General features: G+C 46.8%; 1 protein-coding gene across 1 annotated transcript; it reads right to left on the bottom strand.

Annotated features, from left to right (window-relative positions):
- Positions 1–890: 890 nt before the first annotated feature.
- Rap2a (RAP2A, member of RAS oncogene family) lies at positions 891–25,744 on the bottom strand. The gene is made up of 2 exons (XM_041671084.1): positions 25,029–25,744; positions 891–4,364 (listed from the first exon to the last, which is right to left on the bottom strand). The coding sequence occupies exons 1-2, from the start codon at positions 25,340–25,342 to the stop codon at positions 4,127–4,129; spliced, it is 552 nt and encodes a 183-aa protein (XP_041527018.1). The 5' UTR covers positions 25,343–25,744; the 3' UTR covers positions 891–4,126.
- Between the last annotated feature and the right edge of the window lie 352 nt (positions 25,745–26,096).

Raw genomic sequence — 26,096 nt, 5'->3', positions numbered from 1 at the left:
GGTCTTGATACTGGGTGATATCTGATTCCTTCAGCCATGTTTCTTTTTTGTTCATGGACCTCTAAGAAACCGTAAATGCAAACTTGATAGTGTATCAGAATATTCCTTTAGGGCCTCAGATATTCTCTTACCTAAAGTAATAATTTGATAAAAGCACACCTTTTAAGTACTTCCAGTGAGAATACAAAACCAGTCAGCAGATACTGAGTCCTAAAATATAGGCATTTTCCTTGAGATACTGACATTATGCTTACAGTGCCTCTGTTATGTTCATTCAAATCGTTCCTATACTCTAAAACAATGAAGCTTCTCAACCGGCGGAATGCGCTGGGAGTCTGAAGCGCACATAACCAGAGGCGGCCTCTAAGCTGGCAGGGAATTAATGGACGCCCTATCAGCACAGCTGAGGCCATAGACAATCGGCAGCGTCTGTCCACGCTCACAGGGCCTCACATACAAGCTGGCCTTCCAGCCCCACAGAACCGCAACCTCCAGCTTCAGGCACCTTTGGACGACCCGACCTGAAAACAAAGTCAACCTCCGGCCTTTGTGGGTGGACTCTGAAGACCTCCAGTGGTGCTGGCAGGACCACAAAGGCCTGCCAGTTAATGCGAATTCCCCAGAACCCACCAGGCTTCAAGTTGACCAGCTATCATTAAAATAAAGAAGAGAAAATACTTAGAAGGTATTTATGCTGATTTCAAATCTTCAAGTTATTTCAAAGGCCACAAAAATGATCACCGTCCCTTCTTACGGAATGAACCCTTGATTAGTTTGGTTCAAGGGGTTCTGGATGAAGAGCGTTTGGTCTCATTATGAGGCAGTGTTCCGCTTTTGTATATAACAAATACATCTCCCAAGTAGAAGCAACCAACAAGTCAGAGTTTCATTAAATAAATTTATTTGTTAAAATAATTTAACTCCAAATACAACTGTTGAGTTTGCATTGAGTTATAACTACAATTCATGTTTCAATTGAAATGTCGGGGCTTACACGACATTGTTACAAAACAATAAACTGTTGTTCAATTTTAAATGGTCAGCTGTATTAGAGTTCAACAATTAACTGTGAACTGTATCTCTGGGAACCCCCAAATCGATAATGGTAAGTCTGTTTTCAAAATCTACTGCAGCCATTCTAGAAACCCTGATCGAGCTTTGACAGATACACAATGACAAGTTAAACAGAAAGGACCCCCACAGTCTTTAACATCTGATTGGCTGAGGAGACAATTAAAGCTTAACCAGTGCTAAGCGGGGAACGGGGGACGGGGGGCGGGGCTACTGATGGAGAACTGAGAAACTAAACCACCCCAAGAGCAGCAGACAAAGAGGCTTCAGGGTCACCAGCCACACTCATGCTGGGACGCAAACAGCAGGCGTCCTGGGCCACACAGAAAAGCAAGGATCAGTAGTTTTAGCCCAGAGAGTGGTGGCAGCTGTAGTGACCGGGCCACACCCCAACTCAACAAAGCAAAGGGTGGGCGCATCAGAGAGCCTTTCAGTGGCGAAGGAAAGACCCAGAAGGCTTCCCAGAACGTGCTGGCTCGTCTCATGGAAGCCTAACAGTGGAAAGGCATCGGCTACCATCACAACCACAGCTTAAAAGAACCTGAAAGTTCCACCTTCAAAGAAGTAAACCTAAAAAAAAAAAAAAAAAAAATCTGCCTTTTGTTAAAAGTAAAAAACAAAGCAAAGCAAACTTGATAATAGCTAAAGAAAAAGTGGGTCTTTGGGTCAAACCATGACATCATTAAGGCATGTTAGAAAAAACTTTCATTTCTCTAGTTGCTAGTTGAATCCGGGCTTTTAGGAACTAGCAAGCGAAGTCACCCGCTCTGCTCTGTGGCCCTATCTCATGTGCCCGTGCCACTTTCCTGTCCTCGGGTGTTTTATTCCCATCTTGGCAAACTTCACACACAACAGTCAGATTCACACTGGAGGGACAGCGAGCAGGTGGCAGTTTGTGCTGGGGAAGTGAAGTCTGCACACTAGGAAGGACGGTGCAAACACTGGGTCCCAGGAACAAACACCTCCACCTCACACCTTGCCAGGCTTCTCACATGTTACCCTTTGCATGCTTGCACAGGCATGCATGATGGGAAAGTGTGGAATCTGCACAGCTGCTCTCAATATATGGAGTATCATGAACTGCTACTCACGATGGGACTTTAAACATCAGAATCATCTCACAAGTTAGAGGCCTCAGAAGTCAGTGCACTAACATCTGTTTCAGTAAGTAAAACAGACTTGTTGAATCTGATTTCTCAGTATGTCTGAGTCGAATCAGCTTTTACATAATAAACTTTGTTCCAAGAAAATTGTTTAGGACTTTTTGTCCTATAACGCAGTGCTTCCTAGCTGGAGAAAACGACACTGAAGACCAAACAGACTCGGACTCTCTAACACCCAGGACCTGGTTTTTACCCACATTATTTACTTATTTATCTCACACATGACAAACACCACTGACCTTTTTTTTCCTATCTTCTAAGCTTAAAGCCAGTTACTAAAACACTCGAGGGGATTTCAATGGCTTATAAGAGACTAATAATTAAAAAATGTTTTCTCATACATTATGTTCTGCAGTATAGATTCTCAGTAGAGGCAATGATCTCTGAATTGTGCCAAATTCTTAGGAATAAACACACATGCACACACAAACACACTCTTCTCTCAGTTACACACGTAAGACTAAGCGGTTACTTGCACAAGACTGTGGAACCAGGGAGATGTGGGCACCAAGTGCGTCCAGGCCCAGCGGCACAGAGTGCTGAAGGCCTGGCTGATCTGCAGAGGCGGCTCAAGGCATTGGCCAGCACTTATCTGCGGAGTGAGGTGAGAACTCGGCCACACTTCATCATGAAACTCCTGAACAGATTCTTTTCCTGTGCCATCGCTCATGCAAATGATAAACACTTCACGGCTAGGGAAACCAAACGCTGTGAGCTGAAGCACCCTTTCAGAACAAAAGACCCCGTCTAGCGGTGTGTGCCACTTCAGTAACCCTTCCACGACCCTCCGGGAGGGAGAAGAGGTTTGTGGCCCCTTCCTGGCGCTCTATCATAATGTATATCCTACTTTACAGCCCAGATTACTTCACAGGCCATCCCATCTGTGTTTGTTTTGTGCCTACAATAAAGCTGTTACAGCAACCCAGATTGCCCAAGCAGGAGAGCCAAGGGTCGTATCAACCATAGCCCTTAAAGGCCGCTTTCATGAACACACACAGAATGTCAAATATCTGTCCTGTCCTGTGAGGTGTCTGCAAAAGGGAACGTGTGGGTGTCACATGGCTTCATTTTCCTTCCACGATGGTACCGGTTAGTTGACTGCAGTGCTCGTTAGTAAGGCGAGGCAACCTCTCCATCTCAGCAGCTTCCTTCCTGCTCAGTAACTGAAGATCATCCCTGCTCTGTGAAGAGAGGGTGGGTGCACACTTTCAGTTCTCATGAACCCATGAGAGGCAAAGCAGGAGACTCAACAAATTCTGCAGCCGGATTGGCTTTTCATAGGACCTTTTCTGACTTTTACTGTCGAGGATTGATAGGTGAGTGGATTTCATGTCACAAACTAGGAAAACACCTGCGATTAAGCATCAATTTGAAAAACAGAAATTTGTCAGCTGAGTGCGCAGACTCCCTGCCATGCTGTTGGTGGGCCAGCTGTTTCACTGGTGGGATATGCTGGCCAGACAGTCCATCAATTCCTAACTTCAGTACTCTTGTAGGAAAATATTTCTCCTTTACTTTTTTTTAAAGACGACAAAATATTTTAATTGTTAGTGGTCATAGGAATTCTTCTGGTTTTTCTCTCATGATTATTTTTAATTTACACAGCAGTGGCTTCTGTTAACTCAGTGGCAATACCATGGTCACTTCAAATGAAATCACCCTGTAGCTCCACGGGGTGCCTGCAGGCTGCAGATGCACAGGAGGCTGAGGACAATGGTGGAGACTGAGTCACTGGACCCACGAGTACTCAGAGGTGACAACTGACATCCAGCCCGAGAGCTGCGGTGCACTGTGGATTCCCGCCAGCCATCCTACAAACTGCAACGGAGTAGACAAGGCTACTGTTGCCCACAAGCCTAGATGCGTCCTGTCCAGGACAGCCATGGTGGGTGCTATTGGATATTGCAGGCAGAACAGCAGGGGTCGTCTTTGTCAGGCTGAGCTGCATAGTTCATCTGCCTCACGATCTCGGCAAAGAGTTCGTCCACCATTGTTTTACTCTTAGCAGACGTCTCCATGAAGGGGCAGCCCCACTCTTCGGCCAAGGCGCGGCCTTCATTGGAGGACACCTCCCTCTCACTCTCCAGGTCCACTTTGTTTCCAACCAGGATGACTGGCACCTTCTCATACCTGGAAGAAAACACATGCATGTAGCGGTTAGCAGGCAGGGCAAACACATCTCCTCTCTTCTATAGGGCAGCGTAAATGATCTCTTTAGCCACATGAAACCTGCACAGCTGGCTCAGCCTCACCGAGAGCATTCTGAAACCACTCCCAGAGGGGATCGTAAATGGGCTTTTCAAACGATGTTTTCAATTAATCAATTATGTATCCTTTAAAGTCAATTATGTATCCTTTCCAGATATACTTGGGGAATTATTCTCAGAATCTTGGACTGACTCCTCTTAATTTAAATGCTATCTGTTCCACGAGACGCTCGCTCAGAACGTCAGCCAGTCATGCAATGATGAGCTTTACTGCGAACATAATTGTATTTTACTGTATTCTGTAAGAACGCAAACAAATCATTTCTAAATAGCTCCTGGACAAAAAAATGAAAGCAAAGAGTGTAATAGAATTCATCAAAAAGGAAAGCATTAGAGGCACACCCTGTCTCACACGGCATCAGCCAGCAGAAAAAGTCCATTTTTTTTTTTACTGTTTAAGGATTAAAAATTTTAGTTATTAGCTTCATGAGATGTTGCCTCTCTTTTTCTTCTAACCTGAACTCTGAGACCAACAAATGATAAGAAAAGAGTAGAGAACCAGAGGTGCCAAGCCACCGGCACAGCAGGTGCTCCACACGGAACAGGACATGACACCTGTCGGGACAAGAACACCCAGTGCTGCTCACAGCTTATGTCCTAGGTTTCACCCTGTGGTTTGAGAAAGGGCCTCACCATGTAGCTGGCCTGGACTCTATGTAGACCACGCTGGCTTTGAACTCATAAGCGATCTGCCTGCCACGGCCTCCCAAGTGCTGAGATGAGAGGCATGTGACACCACTCCCAACCCTTCACTTTAAAAGCTATTTCAAAGCATTTGTTGTTTCTGTGATTTTAGTGTAAATTGGTGAGTGTCTATGTTTGGCAAGACTGTATGTAGGTCTTAGCCGATCTGACTAAAGACGGCTAACCTTCCAGAAGAGAGAAGCAGGCAAGACCCCACTGAAGCACAACTCACACAGCACATTTAGGAAACTGAGTTACAGGAAGTTTCCCCTCCCCGTGATTTCTGTACAGTTTCACTGTTGTCAAAATGCTTCTCCTTACTTCCCTCAGAGCCAAGTATATCCCCAACGGACACACCTGTTTTCCTTTGGCAAGAGAGCAAACCAATGGCCTAATTGAGGGTCCACGCGCGCGCGCGCACACACACACACACACACACACACTATTCTGAGTACCCTGGCTCTAGGAGCACAGGTGACAATGATAATGTAGCTGTAGCACAAAGACCCACTTACCAGTTACACGCGCACATACACACAGTGAGAAACTTATAATGTAAAGTAAACATGATGATATGAAGAAGATATTCAAAGTCGTCAGGGACTCCGTGCCGTCTAAGGAAAAATCAACTTTGTTCACAGAAATTACAAGGGTTCACGTGGCACCTTACAGGTTCGTTCGGATGGCCCCAGTGAGATGGGAGGTAACTCACAGGCATCGTAAATGCATTCAGCAACCACATCAGGCTATGCACAAGGCCAGGGCAACAACACGATTCAGCGAGCAAATGTCAACAACTGCTTTCCCAGCTCAAAGATCCAGGAAGGCGGCCTAAGGGGTAGAAGCTCTCAGCTCTTCCCTCTCACTTCGTCTCACTACGCTTGGAAGATGAACTCGTGAGAACTCTGTGGAGGGCAAACACGGCACCTGTGAGAGAAACACCCTACTTCCGGCTGGGGGCGCGGGCTCCATGGTCTGCAGAGTGTGGTAGGAATCTCTGTTACCCCGGATAAGTGGACAGGTGCCCAAAGAAGATGATGGAGGACAGGACCACAGGCTGAGAGCAGGCAAAGAGAAAGCAGGGGGCTCAGCATATGCAAGGCGCTGCTGTGCCGCAGGCTGTACTGTGGGCTTCCTTCAGCATGCATCTGTGTGTCTGAAGGTTCGTGTGCTCCACTGTGGGCTTCTTCAGCGTGTGCATCCATGTGTCTGAAGGTTCGTGTGCTCCACTGTGGGCTTCCTTCAGCGTGTGCATCTATCTGAAGGTTCGTGTGTTCCACTGTGGGCTTCCTTCAGAGTGCATCTAGCCATGTATCTGCAGGTACCTGTGCTCCACTGCATGAAGGGGATACCTCAATAAAAATAATACCTAAACAAAATCCTCACCTAAGCAGGATAGCAGAATAACCTTCAAGACATATTGAGGGGATACGCATGTGGTGCTTCAATAATATAAAACGCAGTTAGGTTGATTAATTAATTCCTTTGCTGGCTCCTGCCAATCATAAATTCACCTTCTGCACTGCTGACTTTGTGTCCTACTGCGTACACCGAGGCCACAGAATGTGTGCCGCTGGGCGTACAAAGGAGTGCAGCTCTGAAGGCTTTCTTCACCATCAGGCCCACGAACTGCACCCTCAGATCTTCTCAGGAGTGCCAGGACGTTCAAAACCACCCACATTAAAATGGGAGGAGAAGTGGGAGGGGAAACTGCGGCCGGGATGTAAAATAAAGGAATAAATTTAATTCTTTAAGAAAGGGAAATGAAACTATGCTTATGTTCGATCTGGCCCTTTGTCATTGGAAATGGAGATTACTCATGCCAGAAACGTGTATCTGTGAGGAGATGTTTGCAAGGGCAGGCCCGAGGCCTCGTCATTTAGAAACTGGGTGGGAAAACGGAGCAAAGGGTTGATTCTGCTACAAGCGTCCCAGCTGTGATCACAATTGAGACAGGGACAGCTGTTGGCGGACTTGTTCCTGTAGGTGCCTTTAGGCTCCAAATTAAACCCAACAATTGAAAAATCAGTCAAAAGGCGCACAGACTTCTGAACACAGAGCTTTATCAGAAGGGGGAAGGTCATTCAAACACTACAGCACCTCACCTCTAGCTGAACGCTGAACCTGGAATCTGGTTAAAACAGGTTGACACCGGATGTGACAAGGCCGAGCCCGCAGCTAGAATGGGAGCTGCCTCTACTGCACCAGAGAGAGCTGAGGCTTTAGAAACTGAGAACAAGGAGTGTCTAACTGGGAGACCACGTATTATCGTAAAAAGTCTTACACACAGCTCTCTCCTTCCTGCAAGCCACAGAACAGAAGAGCCCCCACCACACCCCAAGAAAGACCTAAAGCCAAGAGCCAGGAGATTGCAGCCGCTGGAGAGACTGAGGTGGAAGACTCCACGAGTTCAAGGTCAGCTTGGGCTACAGGGAGTTCTTGCCTCACAACAAAGCAAACAAAAACCCCACAAAAGCCAAAGCAAAAAATGCTAAATTTCAACCATTTGCATTTCTAGAAAGCAAAGGTTATGACAATAATGGAGTCAGCATTTATTCTCCCCAGTAAGGAATTCCTCAGGAAGGAAACCCCTTCCTTTAGGAGGGGAAGAGGGCGTCAGGCACGGGCACCACCCTTGGTCCGTGGTGACGAGGCTGACTGGTTAGGTCTGTGAGGACAGACGTGAAGCAAGGGATGTGGCAGGTGGCCAGTGGGAGACAAACGGATGGAAGTGAAGGAGATGGAGCCGAAGATTGCGGCAGAGTGAGGCTCCTCACAGCAGCAAACAGAAACGACAAGTGACGGGTGCGTGACGGAGCTTGAGTCAACACTCACACAAAAACCATACACAGATAGTTACAAGGAAAACTACTGGGATGTGGGAGAGCGCGAGGTAGGGTGGGGTCTCTAATCATCACCAGGTACTGGACAGGAGGGGCTGTAACAACAGGCCTCGCGGAGCAGTGATTACAGGGGCAGGGCGGGGCGGAGCAGGAGTTATGGGCCGTGAGAAAATCCATCCCATAATTTTCATATGCACAAACCCTTCATTTCTAATATAACTCACACCTGAGCTCCAGTCTGTGACAGCTCTAATCTATTTCTCACCCCGCTACCTTCCCCTCTACACCAATTCCATGGCAGCTAACTTAAAGCCTTGCTTTTACAGGCCAAACAACCCATAGCAAGTATCCTATGAAAACGTGTGACGGCCCCATGACAGCTGGAGAAAGGCTCACTCCTAGGCTAATAGTCAAGGCTGGTCATTTGGTCATTGGCTGGAAGAAACACAGAGGGCACACAACACAGAAAGGAACTAGAAGGATGTTTGTTTACCTAGATATTCTGTCTGCCTTTCCCCAGCCCTGGCTTGTTGAAATACGGAGCGGCGGGCTGTGTCCCGCCACCCGGCTAGCTTTACCCCAAATAATTACACGGAAACTGTATTCTTTTAAACACTGCCTGACCCATTAGTTTCAGTTTCTTATTGGCTAGCTTTTACATATTGATCTAACCCATTTCTATTAATCTGTGTAGCCCAAGAGCTGGCTTACCAGGAATGATCTTAACCTGCATCTGTCTGGAGTGGGAGAATCATGGCGACTCCCTGACTCAGCTTCTTTCTCCCAGCATTCCGTTCTGTTTACTCTGCCTACCTAAGGGTTGGCCTATCAAATGGGTCTAGGCAGTTTCTTTATTAATAAGAAATCACTCCCACATCACTGGCTCTTTGCTCATGAGATAGAAATAGTAACTTACAATGTTAACGACAATGATAGCGACAGCATTACTAACAGCCAGCACCTACAGAGGGCTGGTATGTGCCAGACTCTGCACTCGGCATTCCCCTCAATTATCCACTACAGTAATATGGCTAGTGCAAACTACTAGAGGGCTGCTAGCTAGTCATCTAGGGTCCTCAGGCGGTGTTAGCACGCCAGTGCGGAAGACTGAAGTGCCGTGGTACAGCTACAAAGAAATGCGCCACACCTGTGCTGAGTGAGCATCGTTTCCTCTTGTTTCTGGCTTACATTCTCTGGTCCAAGTGTCCAAATCTAACTACTAAGACTAAAAGTCATTGATTTCCACGGAAAAGAGAAAAATAAGAGACACTGTTTCCCTGATATACGCAAGCTGACAATCCAGCCTCTTCCACAAACAAGTAGCTTCCCTTAGTCTAAGACCTTTCTTCTCACCGCATACTGCGGCCACCAGACAGGAGCCATGGCTGTGATGCAGACAATGCGGGACACACAAGAGCTCTGCCGTGTTAAAGTATTAATACATACGAACCAGCGGTGCTGCATCTGCATCATAGCTGTGCGCACAAAGCCACGGCCAGCAGCAACGTATGGCCCGCAGCCGTGTCTGACCCGTGTCCCACTGCTGGGGCTGCTGCTTGATGCTCACAGGTACTCGTGCAGGACAATAAAGGGATGGATTTCGAATGAGGAGTTTCCTCATGACCTTCAGGCTGCTTCAAGTGGCAGACATGTCACTGAGACCATGCTATGGCCTTTCTGTGATTGCTTAGACGGATTTATTAAGGGTCCCTGAAGACACAGGGAAAGGGAAATGGTCAAAACACGCATGCAATGACCCAAAGGGACCTTGTTCATAAATTCAACTAATATTTGCTGAGGTTTTTTTTTCTATATTCCAAGGTGCTGGATGTCAAAGCTGGTGCAGAAAAACACCATTACACGGAAGAAGCTTTTTTAGTAACATAACTGAGATGGTCTATACCAGCTGTCTTTATAAACAAACACGGCTACATGGAAGGGCAAGCAGAGGCAAAGGTTTACACACTCAGATTTTCCTGCTGACGCTCTAATATGCTATACCATTTAAAAATACATTAATGAACAGAATTTTTTAAAAGATTTTATTTTCAATTATGTGTCTGTGAGGGGGATGTGTCGTGTGAGTGCAAGGACATGGAGAGACCCGAAGAATGGTTTCAGCTCTCTTGGATCCAGAGTTATAGGCAGTTGTGAGCTGCCTACTAGGGGTGCCAAGAATTGAACTCAGGGCCCCTGTAAAAGCAGTGAGAGCTCTTACCTGCTGGGTCATCTCTCCAGCCTCGAATATGCTATACTCTTAAGATGAGTAAATACGATCTTTAAATTACAGTCCTGCCTGAACAACTGAATGACACTAGGTAAATTCCAGGGGCAGATGGCAGGGGGTTTGGGCCACCTTTCAAGAGTTAAGTTTCATCCATCCATCCATCCATCCATCCATCCATCCAGTCTTTATCTTCAGGAAACATTTTTAAAGATATGACTGTTTTTTAAATATTTAAGAAGAAAAACAAATATTCAAAACCAAAACAACAAAGCTTGCCTAAGCCATCTCACTAGACTCCACATTGTTGGTCATGATTTGGGCGGCACTTCAGTTTCTCGTCTGCATCCCATTAACTGGAGTCAGTCAGAGGTGCTCAGCTGGGGCGGGTGGGACAGTCGCAGTGGTAAGAATGGAGGAAGACAGCCCCTCCCTGTAGCCGCAAGGCCTCCTCAGGGGTTCCCAGCAGAAACAATGGGCTTCCTACACTCCTGAAACGCCAGTTCAGGGGACGAGGAACCCAAGTGAAGTGGCTAGACCTTGCAGAATGGCCCCTAACTGGCAGGGCATCTCCTCGGCACAGTTAAAAATGTTCAGCCCACACTCAAAAGGAGGAATAATAAATGCTCTTTCTCAATGGAAATTGTATCAACGAATTGTGGTCATCTTTAGGTCACATAATATAATAATAATAATAATAATAATAATAATAATAATAATAATAATAAGAATGTGCTTTTAAACCGACCAAATCTCTAGCTCGTGAGGATTAACCAATGACCAGAAGCAGTAAGGATGCCGGCCAGGTCAGGACTCACAGTCACAGGCAGAAACGCACACACTGAACTCATACAGTTCTGGGAGCAGAGTCTGAGGTCGAATCGGGGCAACCACACAATTCATACCCAGACCAGGGTATCGCTGAGATGGATGGAAAGCCTACGACCCAGGGACGCAAAGACATTCGGTCACCTCTGGAGCAAAAGAGCTCATTCAAAGGGACAGTCAAGGGACTATTGGAAGCCATGGCCTACGAAGGAAAGGATGTGCCGTGAGGGCAATGGGAGAAGCCTCCTTCCTCAAACAGCCATGTTTCCCAACAGTGCCAGATGGTGTGCTTGGGTGGCCTTAACAGGAAGCGCTCTGCCTGTCACAGCCGAGGCAGTGATCTGTCAGACGGGGGGTAAGCGCCAGCTGGCCGGCAGGCTGCTGAGGGGATGCCACTAGTGGATGGGTTATAGCACGCTGTGCTCAGCCCATGCGTCCGTACGGAGAAGGATGCTCTACAAATATGGAGCCTGGCTCACTTTCTAGCGAGCTTTCATGCATGGGCGCCATTTGTTAGTTGATGTCCTGACAGTTTTCACATGTGTATGCAGGGATTCTAGCCAGCCTTCAGGTGTGCTTGTACTTAACAACAGGTCCTAACAGGGAGGGCATCTGGTGAACTTTACTGACGGAGGTCACTGATGGCCAAAGCTGTTTAGACTGCTGGTTCTGAAAGCTAGACAAGGAAACAGTGTGAGCAAACATGGGTCACTAGGGAGAGAGGAAAATCATATTTTGGATAGAGGAGATAAAAACATTCTGAACATCCACCCATTGTGCTCTGAATGTTGAGCTTTCCCACAACTTACAGGTTTAAACTTCATCCCCAGTGCGACAGAACTAAGATATAGCGACTTTGACGGGTGATTGGCTACCCCGTGAAAGAGACTGTTAAGCGCCCTTAGAAAGTGGTCGAGGGGGCTCAGTTTTTCTCTTCCAATTTCACGGAGATGCAGCAAGAGGAGGTCTCTGCGAACAGGCCCTCAGCAGACACCGGGTCTTCTGGTATCTTGATTCTGGATTTTCTACCCTCCAGAACTGTGAGCAATGCAATTCTATTATTTACAAATTACCCAGTCTATAGCAGCCCCAAAGGACTAGGGCACTGACCAACGTAAATATATAACTGTTATTATTCCTACAGGCAGCTTTCTGATTTGAATGACTTAGAACGAGTGAAAGATTCCCCAAGACAGGTGGCCTAATAAAGCAATGTTTCTTTCTGGTGGGAGATATTTTGAAAGTTAAAAATCAAGCTGTTTTAAAGTCTGTACGTCTGTATAAGTTAGAACTGTCAAGTCTATATTCACTGACAGTGCATTCTGGCACGGCACATGGACTAAAGATAGCATCCTGCATTTCTTCTGCATAACGCCCAGGGCAATGCTATGCAAATGAGGCGGCTTAAGCCATATTGTTTGATGTTGACAGTTATGATTTTTATACAAAGTCAGATAAAACTTTTTCAGGAATTGGTTTACTAAGAAAAACCTGTCAACACTTCACTGTATATAAGCAGCTACAGAGTGTTAATGTTCCCTTTAAGCACGCAGGGCTTTCGGCATTTATGGAAAGGTCTACTCTCATCTCCAACTTCTCAGGATGAAAAAAGGTTATTTAAAAATACTAATACTCTATAATGATTACTTTTGTATATCATTTTGTAATTAAAACACATATACTTAAAACCATTACAATTTCTTCTCAGCTAAGAAGTCCTCATCACCAGGGTTGGCAAGGACTCAGAACTCAAAGCGGCACAGGTCTATGGTACAGGTCTCATTACACGCCCCATGAGGCTGGAGTGGAGGAGCAGGAGGAACCGTGCTCGGATCAGCTCCACCTCACTCCTAGCTAGTCCTGAGAAACCACACACTCTTAGAAGGGCCTGGGTTTACTCCCTCTTTCGTGACTTTTCCTGAACCTTTCTTATTGGTACTTTGGGACTGTGGTGTAAACAAACATCCCATGTTCACTATTTCTTCAGTTACTAATCATCCCCATGGCGCAGATGAACAGATTGAAATGCAGAGAAAGCTGACTGCACAGCCAGCCAGGGCTGAGCTCACCTTCAGCACAGCCACACTCATGGTCTCCACAGATGGAAGGAAGATAAATATGCACAATCAAATTTCATATTTGAGACGTATACAGACTATTTTGAACATTCATTGAAAACTGGAAGATGAGCATATTCAGACTCTATAATAAAATAACATAGCGATTGACAGGGGAATATACTAATATTTCACTTAGAGAGCCGTAAAGACATCTGGTAAAATAGAAATTACTAATATGCATTGAATAATTAATATGATACAGGATTTCCACTCTGAATTATTAACTTCTGAGGTGACAGAAAGTATGAGGAACAACTCCCTTACATTAAACGTGTTAAGCAAAGGTTTACAATGTGCCTCCTGGGTGGTTTTACTAAGTGATTGGGAGTTCTCCACAACCATGGTCGTCTTCACCCATTCACTGACTCAACAGCACCCTGAGCCAGCACAGCTGTCCCTGAATCCTCCCAACTGTTTTGGCAAATACACGAAGTACCAACTGAATACTCCTTAGCTGAAACACGAGGGACCAGACACACTTCAGATGGTAGATTTTGGAAGGTTTGCATGGCTGCAACCCACATCTAAGCATGAAATTCATTAAGTTTCCAACACATCTAAGACACGAGCTTGCACAGTATGTGCAGTGCGCCTAGGATTTGAGCGCAGGTGTCATGAGATCATGACATCAGGTGTGGGGCTCTTCCGCTGAGCCGTCAGTCACATGACGTCGGGGTTCTTCCCCTGGGCCGTCAGTCACATGACATCAGGTGTGGGACTCCTCCATTGAGCCATCAGTCACATGACGTCAGGTGTAGGGCTCTTCCGCTGAGCTGTCAGGCTTAGGGTTAGGAACACTTTTGGGTTCAGATGAAATTCTAGAGTGAAGATGCTCGCCCTGAACAGCATCCCTCACTCGGCCTCAGGCTGAGACCGGCAGGAGCAAGCTTTCCTTACTGGATGAACTGAATTACACTACTCAGCACTACCTCTGCCTGAGTTGTGATGCCAGCTCACACCCGGAAGTATTTTGTCTTCACACTCTGAAATAGCACATCATGGTAGAAAGCCAGGAGAACCGGAGAGGAGAGCTGGTTCACAGCACCAGACAGTTCCACTACGTGAAGTGACCTGAGCCGGCACCTCCACACTGTGCGGTGAGAGCACTCGGGTAGGTCATGGGGAGCACTTGGTGAACAGAGAATAAAAGGACAGACAGAAAGAGGCACCAACAACACGGCTAGTTTAATGGCATGCTGGGCACCGTCCTTGTGTGTCTGTGCACTGGTCAGGGCAGAAAGTGGCGGTGGGCCTTGTGTAAGCAAGCGTGAAGGCGACCAGTGGACGACTAAGAGACGTAAGCATACGGTGTTCTCATTACTACAGGAGTTTCAAACACATAAAGTTATATAAGTCATGGCATTTCTCATCAAAATGTCAGTTTGGGGTATGCCTTTAAATCTTACATATACCATAAACAGAAAAAAAACAACGAAAACAAAACACCCCCCAAAACACAAACAAAAAATAAAGCCAAACCCTCGAACTACACCCTACCTACCCCATCCAGTGAGTGTATTTTGACATCACGAACAGGGTTGTATAATTTAAGCCTGCCTATTTAACCAGCTGCAATCTATTTTAAACACCATATTCAGAAACACTCTTCAACATGTGATTAAAAGTACAATTCCAACATTCAGTATTTGCTGCATCCAATTTCCAGTGCTGACATGTGATAGGGCTTCTCCAGCCATGACCAATACCCATAACCTTACTTTACCTCACATACTTCAAAACATCACATCCAATATCACTATCAACCTTCAATTTAAACAGAAATTTATTAAGAACTGTACTCTGTTATAGGGGCAATGATGCCCACCAGACACCAGAGGCTAAATAATGAAAAGCCCAGGGCCAGGAATGAGTGACTTCTTTTAGCTGTTGGCTAGTGATATGTCATAGGCCGTGGAACATCACAAGGTACTGCCACTGCTCTTGGTTCCTCCAGAATGGAACTGTAGACACCACACGCTTGAGTTACAGACATGGTGAAATAAAGCCTTTGGCTAGTCTTCATGATGCTGCAAGAGCTGTGAACACCGGCAGAGGAGAAAGGTAATCACCAATCATACTCAGCTGTAAACTCTGGGAGCTACAGCAATGACTGGCCTGGCAGGCCACATCCACTGAACTACGGCCACTCCTAGCTGCTAGGAGAGGAAGACAGCTTTCCCTAAGCCAGCGGTTCTCAACCTGTGGGCTGCGACCCTTTAGGGGAAGAATGACCCTTTCACAGGCACCAAATATCAGATATCCACATTACGATTCATAACAGTAGCGATATTGCAGAAAATAGTTTTATAGCTGGGGTCACAACGTGAGGGAGTGCACTGGAGGGCCACAGCCTCGAAGGTGAGAACCACGGCTCTAAGTCTGCCATGCTCCAGCTAAGGCACACACCCAGGAACACCTGGGTAGCACAGCTGAGTTTCAACACATTTATTTTCAAAGGACACAAAGCTGGGTGTGTAGGAGAGGGGGTGCACTTGGGAAGGGGAGGTGGAGGAGGAGTGTACATGGGATCAACAGAATTAACTCAAAAAATCAGGCTCTGTTCGGTTTTTACAGGTTTCACACAAGGAGAATAAAGGTGATATTGTTGGATTAGGCTGACTATTCCCAAAGACATTTCCATTTTTTAAAAAGTGAAAAGCTAAAAAAACAAAAACAAAACAAAAAAAGTTAAGCTGTTTCATATCCATTATATACTATTATAAAATTATAGTGACTTTTCCAGGTATTTTTGATTTCTTTAAATTTTACATGCATATTTATGTTTTATTTACATGCTTTTAATATTTGTTTCTGCATACTATAAAATTTCCATTAAAAGGTAGGCATTGTGCCACATACATTTAATCCTAGCACTGGGAGGGAGAGGCAAGTAAATCTCTGTGTGTTCTAGGCCAGCCTGGTCTACAGAGTGAGTTCTAGGCCAGCCTGGTCTACAGAGTGAGTTCCAGGACGGCCTGGCCTACAGAGTGAGTTCCAGGACGGCCTGGCCTACAGAGTGAGTTCCAGGACGGCCTGGTCTACAGAGTGAGTTCCAGGCCGGCCTGGTCTACAGAGTGAGTTCCAGGACGGCCTGGTCTACAGAGTGAGTTCCAGGCCGGCCTGGTCTACAGAGTGAGTTCCAGGCCGGCCTGGTCTACAGAGTGAGTTCCAGGACGGCCTGGCCTACAGAGTGAGTTCCAAGCCGGCCTGGTCTAAAGAGTGAGTTCCAGGACGGCCTGGTCTACAGAGTGAGTTCCAGGACGGCCTGGTCTACAGAGTGAGTTCCAGGACAGGCTCCAAAGCTACAGAGGAACTCTGTCTTCAAAAAAACAAACAAACAAAAACAAACAAACAAAAAAGAATAGAGAACAACAGCTAAAGAGGAAAGTCAAAATTCTACCGCAGACCCCAGAGTAGACTCCCTAGAATCTGAAGACGATGACCTCAGGGAAAGCGTGCATGAGAGAAAATCCTCGGAGAAGTCTCTTAAGTCAAGTACAATGTGCGTGGTTTCGTTAGAAATATGCATAAATGTGAACTGCACTGCACTTGAGCGTGCCACGTGTAACCGTGCACAGCCACTGGCCCATCCAAGGGTTTTCACCACTACTAATGTCAGCAAATAAGACTCCAATGGTGTCAGGTCTTCCTATTGGCTGTGATCTTCCTTAATGTTAATTAAACTTAAAAATCCCAATCCTAAAATAGCCACGAGAAAGCTATTGTATCGTAATGATATTATGTAACGTTTACAATACAGCAAAAGCAAGTTCCCCCTCAAGAGGAAACACAAGCCAACCAACTTGGGAACACAGAAAGCAACTCATAGGCACAGCCTTCATTATGCAATGAGTTGAGTCCTACAGACTGCTTACTGCATGCTGTCTCCCGCTAACAAAACTCAGGTACCTAAAAACCTGCTAAGGAAACCCACCTTAAGCACCCTTGGAGCACATGGACAACGGCTCAAGGTAAACGAATGGAGAGATGCACAGGCCTGGACACGGCTTGGGCGACGGTTGCACTGAAGTGTGGTGAACACCAAATAAAGATGATGTGTACACCAGTTAGTGAATAAACTCATCTTTCAAAGAGCAAGCTCTCTTAGGATTATTTTTAAAGTAAATTTAGGTTTTTAACTACTCAAGTCCTTGAATGAAAGGTAAGGAATTAGGCACCTAAAACTCTTTTTATTCTGTACTTAGGGTTAACACCCTTCCGTATCGTTGAAGGTTTTAATGCTAATATTCTATTTTGTAACCACAACTGTTATGGTGTTTGTCTCTTAGTTTTGTGTTTAAATGGATCAACATTTCCTATTACTCTCTTGCTCCATATTTAAATTCCTTGTTCTATGTTAGGCTGTCAGATTTGTCATCAACTTTTCATGACACAGAGTCATTAATTTTAAAAAGTGACTCACAACAGAGACCCACACGGGAGCACCGGACAGAAATCTCAAGGTCCAAATCAGGAGCTGAAGGAGAGAGAGCACGAGCAAGGAACTCAGGACCACGAGGGGTGCACCCACACACTAAGACAATGGGGATGTTCTATCAGGAACTCACCAAGGCCAGCTGGCCTAGGTCTGAAAAAGCATGGGATAAATCCGGACTAGCTGAACATAGTGGACAATGAGGAATATTGAGAATTCAAGAACAATCGCAGTGGGTTTTCGATCCTACTGCACGTACTGGCTTTGTGGGAGCCTAGGCAGTTTGGATGCTCACCTTAGGAGACCTGGATAGAGGTGGGCAGTCCTTGGGCTTCCCACAGGTCAGGGAACCCTGATTGCTCTTCGAGCAAATGAGGGAGGAGGACTTGATCGGGGGAGGGGGAGGGAAATGGGAAGCGGTTGCGGGGAGGAGGCAGAAATCCTTAATAAATAAATAAATTTAAAAAAAATAATTAAAAAAAAAAGTGACTCACAGCCATTAGGCCCTGTACCCTGCAAGCCTAGCTTTGGATTCAACGCTGGCTTCTGAGAAGGGCCGAATGCCTTGTCCGCAATCTAGAACACCTGATGGCCATAGCCTAGCACGATGTCTGCGGTCGTCACTGTTGGCCGTGTGACTCTGCAGCTCTACCCGTAAGTGTATGCATTTGTTGCTCATCTCTGTTCCCAGCCACATCTATTTGTTTCTGCTGCACACAGTGGGTTTCAGCTAATCTCAGCCTGAACTAGGCAGAGGTTTTCACATCGTGCAGGATCTGACCCTCAAGGCCTTTTCTAGTATCCCAGTTATCAGACACAGGAGTGCTCTAACGAAGACCGTATCAGCTGAAACCCCCAGTTACTCCACTCTGATCTCATTCACTCGTGTTCAGATGTGAAAGGCGCTTTTGACCTTTCTCTCTCCCACAACTGGATGGATCCATTCCCGACAACTTACTCCTGTCTTTCTACAGACGCCATGCTGGCTCACGACCTTTGTACACCATACAGATACTATATTATACTAGTTAAAACTGCCGTCCTTCAAACAGAACGGCCATTATGCCGGTCATCTCACCCCTCTTACTACTTCTGCAAATTCTGGTTACTGGTCTTCACCAGAGGCTTAAGGCCACAGTTTGAACCTTCCAGCACTAAGTTTTACCATCCGGAACCTCACCTCCCGCAACACATCCATGGACGTTTAGTTTAGTCGGTGCGGTCTCTTTAACATTCTGAAAGGACTCTATGCATCTCCCGTGCCACTTCTTCCATCCAGAAGACCCCCCCCCCCCATTCTTTACAGTTCACCAGACATTTGACATCTTCCTTGCTGGCCTAACTGGAAACACTCTTACAAAATCAACTCGAAACACCAAAATGCCCAGGGAAACTGAGTCCAAACGCTCTTCTTTTTGAAGCTTCCTCTTCCACCATATTTCTATTGTTCCTGTACGCTGGTTGTTGTGCTAGCCACCTGGGCTTAGAGCTCCATGAGAAGGCTTACAAGTCATCCCGGCAGCAAACAATGCTCATGAGTGGTACGAAACATAAAGGGAAGAATAGGCGGCTGCAGGCTGCCTCGGTGGGGTTAGTCTACGTGAGAAAATCGGACAGCAAGCCATTCTGCTTGGTAAGAGGAAAGGGCTTCTCTAAGCTGAGAAAGTCTTTTAAGCAGGGATGAAAGAATGAGTAGAAATGGACTCTGTCGAAAGACAAACAGGTTCTAGGGCTGAAGGAAAACCCAGAGAAAGCGTTCTAAGCAAGTAGGAGTGGACACGCTGGTGGAGCCACGGAGGGACCAGAGCGTGCTTGGACGTACAGGTCAGGCTCAAAGTCTGGGGGCTATAACCTATGATGGGCATCCCAAGATACTTCTAGTCAGGACCACAACTAGCTCTGGAACACATACAAACAGGAAATTATTAACCAGTAAGAACTCTGGTTTATTAAAATATATGTGCTTACTACTCTTTTTTTTTCTAATCCAAACTCAAGAAACAGGAGGAGGAGCTGGAGGAGGAGGAAGAAGAAAGCACATGACTTACACACGAAGGCAATTTTCAGAGGTTCGGTTGGTTTGAGAAGAAGCCCCGTGGGGTGTATGTGTGTGTGTGCACAATGAGGAGACCGTGGGCTGTAGAGAAGGCTCATTTGGTAAAGCGTCTGCCATCTAAGCATTAGAGCCTGAGCTCAGAACCCAGAACCCTCTTAAACTAGTATTTCCGAAGGCAGAAGGGGGAGGTTCCCTGGCTGTCAGTTTATTCAGCAGGACATCAAGAAAGAGGGCAGGAGAGAGGGCTCAGAGGAGAACACTTGGGGCTCCAGCAGAAAAACTGAGTTTGGTTCCCAGCACCAACATGGCCGCTTACAACCATACGTAACTACAGTTCCCTGGAGGCCTAGCAGCCTCTGACCTCCATGGCATACATATGTATTTGTTGGTAAACACTCATACACATAAAATAAAGATAAGGACGTCATTTTAAAAGGTAGATGGCTGTGGTGGTTTTAAAAAGAATGGCCCTATAGGCTCCTGTATCTGAATGCTTAGTCAGCAGGGAGTGGGACTATTTGAAAGGATTATGAGGCGTGGCTTGTTAGGGCGAGCCTGTCACAAGCCCACGCCAGGTGCAGGTGCCTCTGCCTGTGGATGAGGATACAGCTCTCGGCCACTTCTCCAGAGTCATGCCTGCCGCCACACTCCCCACTATAATGACAATGGAGAAAGCCTTGGAAACGTTAAGTTTCCAGTTAAATGCTTTCTTCTATACGAGTTGCCGTGGTCATGGTGTCTTCACGGCAACAGAACGGTGAGTGAGACAGTGGCTCCGTGGGCAAAGGAGCTGCTGCTGCACAAGTCGTAGTGACCTCCACACACACATATGTAATAACAAAAACACTCTCGTAACAGGAAATGAGTAGTGACCTCCACACACACATATGGAATAAAAACACTCTTGTAACAAGAAATGAGTAGTGACCTCCACACACACATATGGAATAACAAAAACACTCTCGTAACAAGAAATGAGTAGTGACCTCCACACATACATATGTAATAAAAACTCTCTCGTAACAAGAAATGAGTAGTGGCCTCCACACACACATACGGAATAAAAACACTCTCGTAACAAGAAATGAGTAGTGACCTCCACACACACATATGGAATAAAAACACTCTTGTAACAAGAAATGAGTAGTGGCCTCCACACACACATATGTAATAAAAACACTCTCGTAACAAGAAATGAGTAGTGACCTCCACACACACATATGGAATAAAAACACTCTCGTAACAAGAAATGAGTAGTGACCTCCACACACACATATGGAATAAAAACACTCTCGTAACAAGAAATGAGTAGTGGGCTCCACACACACATATGTAATAAAAACACTCTCGTAACAAGAAATGAGTAGTGACCTCCACACACACATATGGAATAAAAACACTCTTGTAACAAGAAATGAGTAGTGGCCTCCACACACACATATGGAATAAAAACACTCTCGTAACAAGAAATGAGTAGTGACCTCCACACACACATATGGAATAAAAACACTCTTGTAACAAGAAATGAGTAGTGGCCTCCACACACACATATGGAATAAAAACACTCTCGTAACAAGAAATGAGGCACAGAGCAAATGAATAAGACACGTCAAACCCTGGCTTCTACATGAATGCAAAGACAAGTATGCATGTGTGTACACAAACATGACACTGGAAGAGATTTTAATATTTTTAAAAATGAAGCAGTCCAGAAAGTATCAATAAATAAAGAGCCCCACTCCTCTGCTGCCAAGATCCCTATGAAACTTCAGTTATAGGTTCACCCTCTTGTCTCCCACAGAAGAAAATAGTTAACAAAACCAACTAAATATTTCCCCGTGACTAATTTGCATTGCTCTCAGTCTGTTATTTCAAACTGTGATTACAAATACGAGTTATTCCCTCCAAACTGCAATGGTAAATCAGGGGTGGAACTAATGGAAGTTAGAGTGGCAAACGCTAAGAGAATGACAGCAAGAACTCTGAGTAATGTCTGTGTGCTGAGGGTCGGACTGGGCACCTTCCCATGCGGTGTCAGGTCACCCTAGTGATGGGAGACATACATGTCCTGGGCACCTTCACACATGTGGTAGCATGTCATCCTAGTGATGTGGAGACATACATGTCCTGGGCACCTTCACACATGTGGTAGCATGTCACCCTAGTGATGTGGAGACATACATGTCCTGAGCACCTTCACACATGTGGTAGCATGTCACCCTAGTGATGTGGAGACATACATGTCCTGGGCACCTTCACACATGTGGTGTCAGGTCACCCTAGTGATGGGAGACATACATATCCTGAGCACCTTCACACATGTGGTAGCATGTCATTGTAGTGACTCTGAGAGGTACATGCTATTTTCCATTTCACAGAAAAGGAAACACAGGCCTATAACATCAGCAAGCACTTCCCTAAAGCATATGCATCTAAGACTGTGCAGCCCAATATAGTAGCCTATGGCTAATATGCACTTGAACAGTAGTGGGACGTCCTTCTGTGTATGTGTTACCTGTATTGATTAATGGATAAAGCTGTTTTGGCCTATGGCAGGGCAGAATCTAGCCAGGCTGAAAGAGATACAGAGAGTAGGCAGAGTCAAAGAGATGCCATGTAGCTGCCGAAGGAGAAAGAGGCTGCCAGAATCTTACCGGTAGCCTCATGGTGATACATAGATTAATAGAAATTGATGAATTTAAGATGTAAGAGTTAGTTAATAAGAAGCCTGAGCTACTAGGCCAAGCAGTGTTGTAATTAACAAAGTTTCTGTGTGATTATTTGGATTTGGAAGGCCGGGAACAAATGAACAGTCCCTGATTACAGAACAGTGGTTAGTCCCGACAGTTTTCTAAGGCAGCACAGCAAAGTAAAATATCTGATTATTTTTAATATAAAATGGCATACTGAAATGACATTAGCTTATATTTAGTTGGTTAAAGAAATGTACTACTAAATTACTACTTCTTTATGCTCATTTTAAACATCAGCTACCACAAATTTTCTACTTGTCCACGTGGTTCACACCTTCTCTCCAACAGTGTGGTCCTAGCACGCACGCTGGAGGTTGGAGAGGCCAGCAGACGCCAAGCTGAGAGACAGACCTGTGTAGAAGAGGCTATATGGATTCAAAGAGATCCTAAGAATCCTCTTTATCAATGACTGGTCATGGGTCAGGTATCGAATCTCGGCATTTCAGTTATGGCCCTTTAAGTGATACCCCAAACTGCTATATATAATATGTAAACAGATGACACAGTGAGCAAAGGGACACATGGATTACTGAATGCTTCCTAGAGCAACTGGTTAGTTAAAACTGCCCCTCCCCAAAGAGTAGAAAACCCACTTTTTTGAAAACCATGTTTTACTATTTTGTAAGGCCCCTCCTACCTGCCATTTAAGAATGCCTTATCTACGGAAGTGTAATACAAATAGCCTGCAGTTCACCCTCTCTCTGTTTAGACTTGAGCTGGTAAGACACCACGGGCCCAGAGGTAAATGCCGAACTTAGGGTGAAGTACAGAAGAAAGGACATAGAAGTAGGTGCCCAAGCCTGAGGTGGGCATCTTAGTTTCAGTACTCCATGGGCAGAGGCAGGAGAATCTCTGTAACTTCGAGGACAGACTGGTCTACATGGCGAATTCCAGGATAGCCAAGTCAACATAGAGAGACCCTGTTGCAAAAAAAGAAAAGAAAAAAAATAGAACAAGAAGAAGGAAGAAGAAGTAGTCCCAAGAGCTCCTCATGACACGACTCTCTATCCCAGTGGAAAATGCCGCTCAACTCTAGTTCAGTTCCACAATGGTCTTCTTACAACAAAGTTGAGACCAGTGAGTCCAGGTGAGCAGAAGCCTAGCCTACTGTTCTGAGTGTCAACCGACCGACTGCTCCAATCCACAAATCAGCGCATTATTATAACTGATGCCGGTCATCCCACCAGTGTTTCGGGAGGCTCCTGGGTTAAAGTCTCCTGCACAGATGTGTGAGGATGGACTGAGGCGTGAAGGCCGGACAGCTGCAGTACTCAGATCATTATCTGTATCTGTGAACAACTTCAAGAACATGCATGATGTATCCACATGTGTGCACACATGTGTGTGAACAACTTCAAGAACATGCATGATGTATCCACATGTGTGCACACATATGTGTTGAAAACAACTTTCTAAAGAAAAATAAGACTAGAGAAGTTAAGGCTGTAAGTGTTACCAGCTTTGGAAAGAAATCATAAAAATGTCCGCTGGTCTCTAATCTGGAATTTAACACAAGAAGGTAGACACTTTTAGAATGGCTATGGACATGCACACTCAAGCGGCTAGGAGGGCATGGAGAGGGGCATGTCCTTTGTAATGAGTTTGTGAGTGACCTGCTCTGGGCTCTGAAATGAGCACACCCTAACTGATAATGTAATTGTGTCTATTAAACTTTCCACAGTGACATCAGATGAACTACAACCTCAAGGGCCCTGAAAGGGTACCAGTAGTATTAGTCTAAAAGGGTCAGAAAAGAAAGTTATCAGCCAAGAAGAACTGGAAAATGTTGCCAAAACTCTGCCATAACAAGTTAGGTTTCCAGTACTTGAAAGTTAAGGGGAAGATAAACAGCATCGACTTAAGAGAAATAAAACAAAACCAAAACTACTGAAAGCGTTTGTCTCACCAGCCACATCCAAAATGCATTCTTTGAACAGTTTACATCAGGAAACGCCTATTTGCCTCAGTCCCCCCCCCCGCATCATTAACATTAAATTAGCTGATACACGAGCCATAGCTTATATCAAACTTCTGTTCGGGGCGGGGGGGGGGGGGAGCTGAGTAAATGTAAATGTCAAAAGCGTGCTTCTATATTCCAAACCTGCTGAATATTGTGAGATCTTCAAATTATTCGACAATGTGTCTTTAAAGTGCTGCACTAATTCATTTCTGCCAACCTCTTGGCAACACTTCCTCTTTTCCGCGATGAGAAAGGCCCTCCTAACTCGTATTGACAGTCACAGAATGCCAGTGTGCAAGTTTTGGCTGTCAAACCTCCTAAGGGTGGATTTGAGCGCGCGCTCTGCACAGGCGCGCCTACACTTAGTTCCCCTTTCCCTCGCGCCCACCTACTCATCCCTCCTCTCCTTGCAAGTTTGAAACTTTGTTTTCTCCCGGGTACGGAACGAGAGCTACCAACATCCTAGAGAGAAAGGGGCTGAGCTGGGGTTGAACGGGATGCCCAATTTTAGTTGTGAAACAAAGCCCTCAAAGCTGAGCCCCAGGAGGAGGTGGTGCAGCCCAGGCGGGCCGGGGCCGGGGATCGCTGCAGCCTCCGAGCCCCTGCGCGCCCCGCTCTGCTCACCGCTTCACGCGGATGATCTGGTCCCGCATGGGCTTGATGTCCTGGAAGCTCTGCTGGTTGACCAGGCTGTAGACGAGGATGAAGCCCTGGCCGTTCTTGATGTACAGGTCCCGCATGGACGCGAACTGCTCGGTGCCCGCCGTGTCCAGGATCTCCAGCACCGACGGCGACGAGTCCACCTCGATCTCCTTGCGGTAGAAGTCCTCGATGGTGGGGTCGTATTTCTCGATGAAGGTGCCGGTCACGAACTGCACGGTCAGGGCGGATTTGCCTACCCCGCCCGAGCCCAGCACCACCACTTTGTACTCGCGCATCGTCCCTGCGCGGCCGCCGCCGCCACCGCCGCCCGCGACATAGACCTGCGCCCGCGCGCCGCGCCCCGACCCCGCGGCCCCGCCGCCCTGGCGGACACGCCGGCTCACGGGCGCGTCAGTGCCCTGGATACCGGCAGCGGCGGCGGCGGGGCGGCAGCTGAGCGAGCCGCGGCCCTGGGAGAGAGTCGACTGAGCCGGGCGGCGAGACAGCCCCGAAGGCGCCGGCAGCGACCGAGTGGAGCGCGAGCCCGAGCTGGAGCCGCCCGAGCCGCGGGCCCGCAGTGCCGCTCGCCCCGCCCCTCGCGCCTCCACGCCCAACTCCAGCCACCGCCGCTTCCCGGGTTCTGGAGCGCGCGCCCGAGCCGGAGCCGCAGCGCTGACGGGGGCGGGGCCAGCCGGATGGGGCGGGACCTAGGCCAAGCCCCGCCTCTCCCGCTGTCGCCTAGCGACCGGCCGCGCGCTCCGGAGCCGTGAGGCGCTTTACTAAGCAGGTTCCGCAGACGCCTGGCAACACCCAGCCCCGCAGGCCCTCGTGCCGCGCCTGCGCGCTCTTGTTCCCGCCCCCCAGGCGGGTGACGTCAGACTCCCACGCTCAGAAGGTGACGGGAGAGGGGCCGTGGGGACACCGTGCTTGGGGACACCACGACGGGCCGGCGGCCGGCAGAGCTTTATCTTTGTGCCGTTAAACGCGGCGACGTGAGAGGCCGCCGCCAGAGGTACAAAAGCAAACCGAAGCCCGGTGTCCGGCCGCGGC

This window comes from Microtus oregoni, unplaced genomic scaffold (assembly GCF_018167655.1).
Source record: "Microtus oregoni isolate MIOR12 unplaced genomic scaffold, Mior012 000001F_ref0000356, whole genome shotgun sequence".
NCBI lineage: Eukaryota > Metazoa > Chordata > Mammalia > Rodentia > Cricetidae > Microtus > Microtus oregoni.
This window is presented reverse-complemented; position numbering and strand designations above follow the sequence as displayed.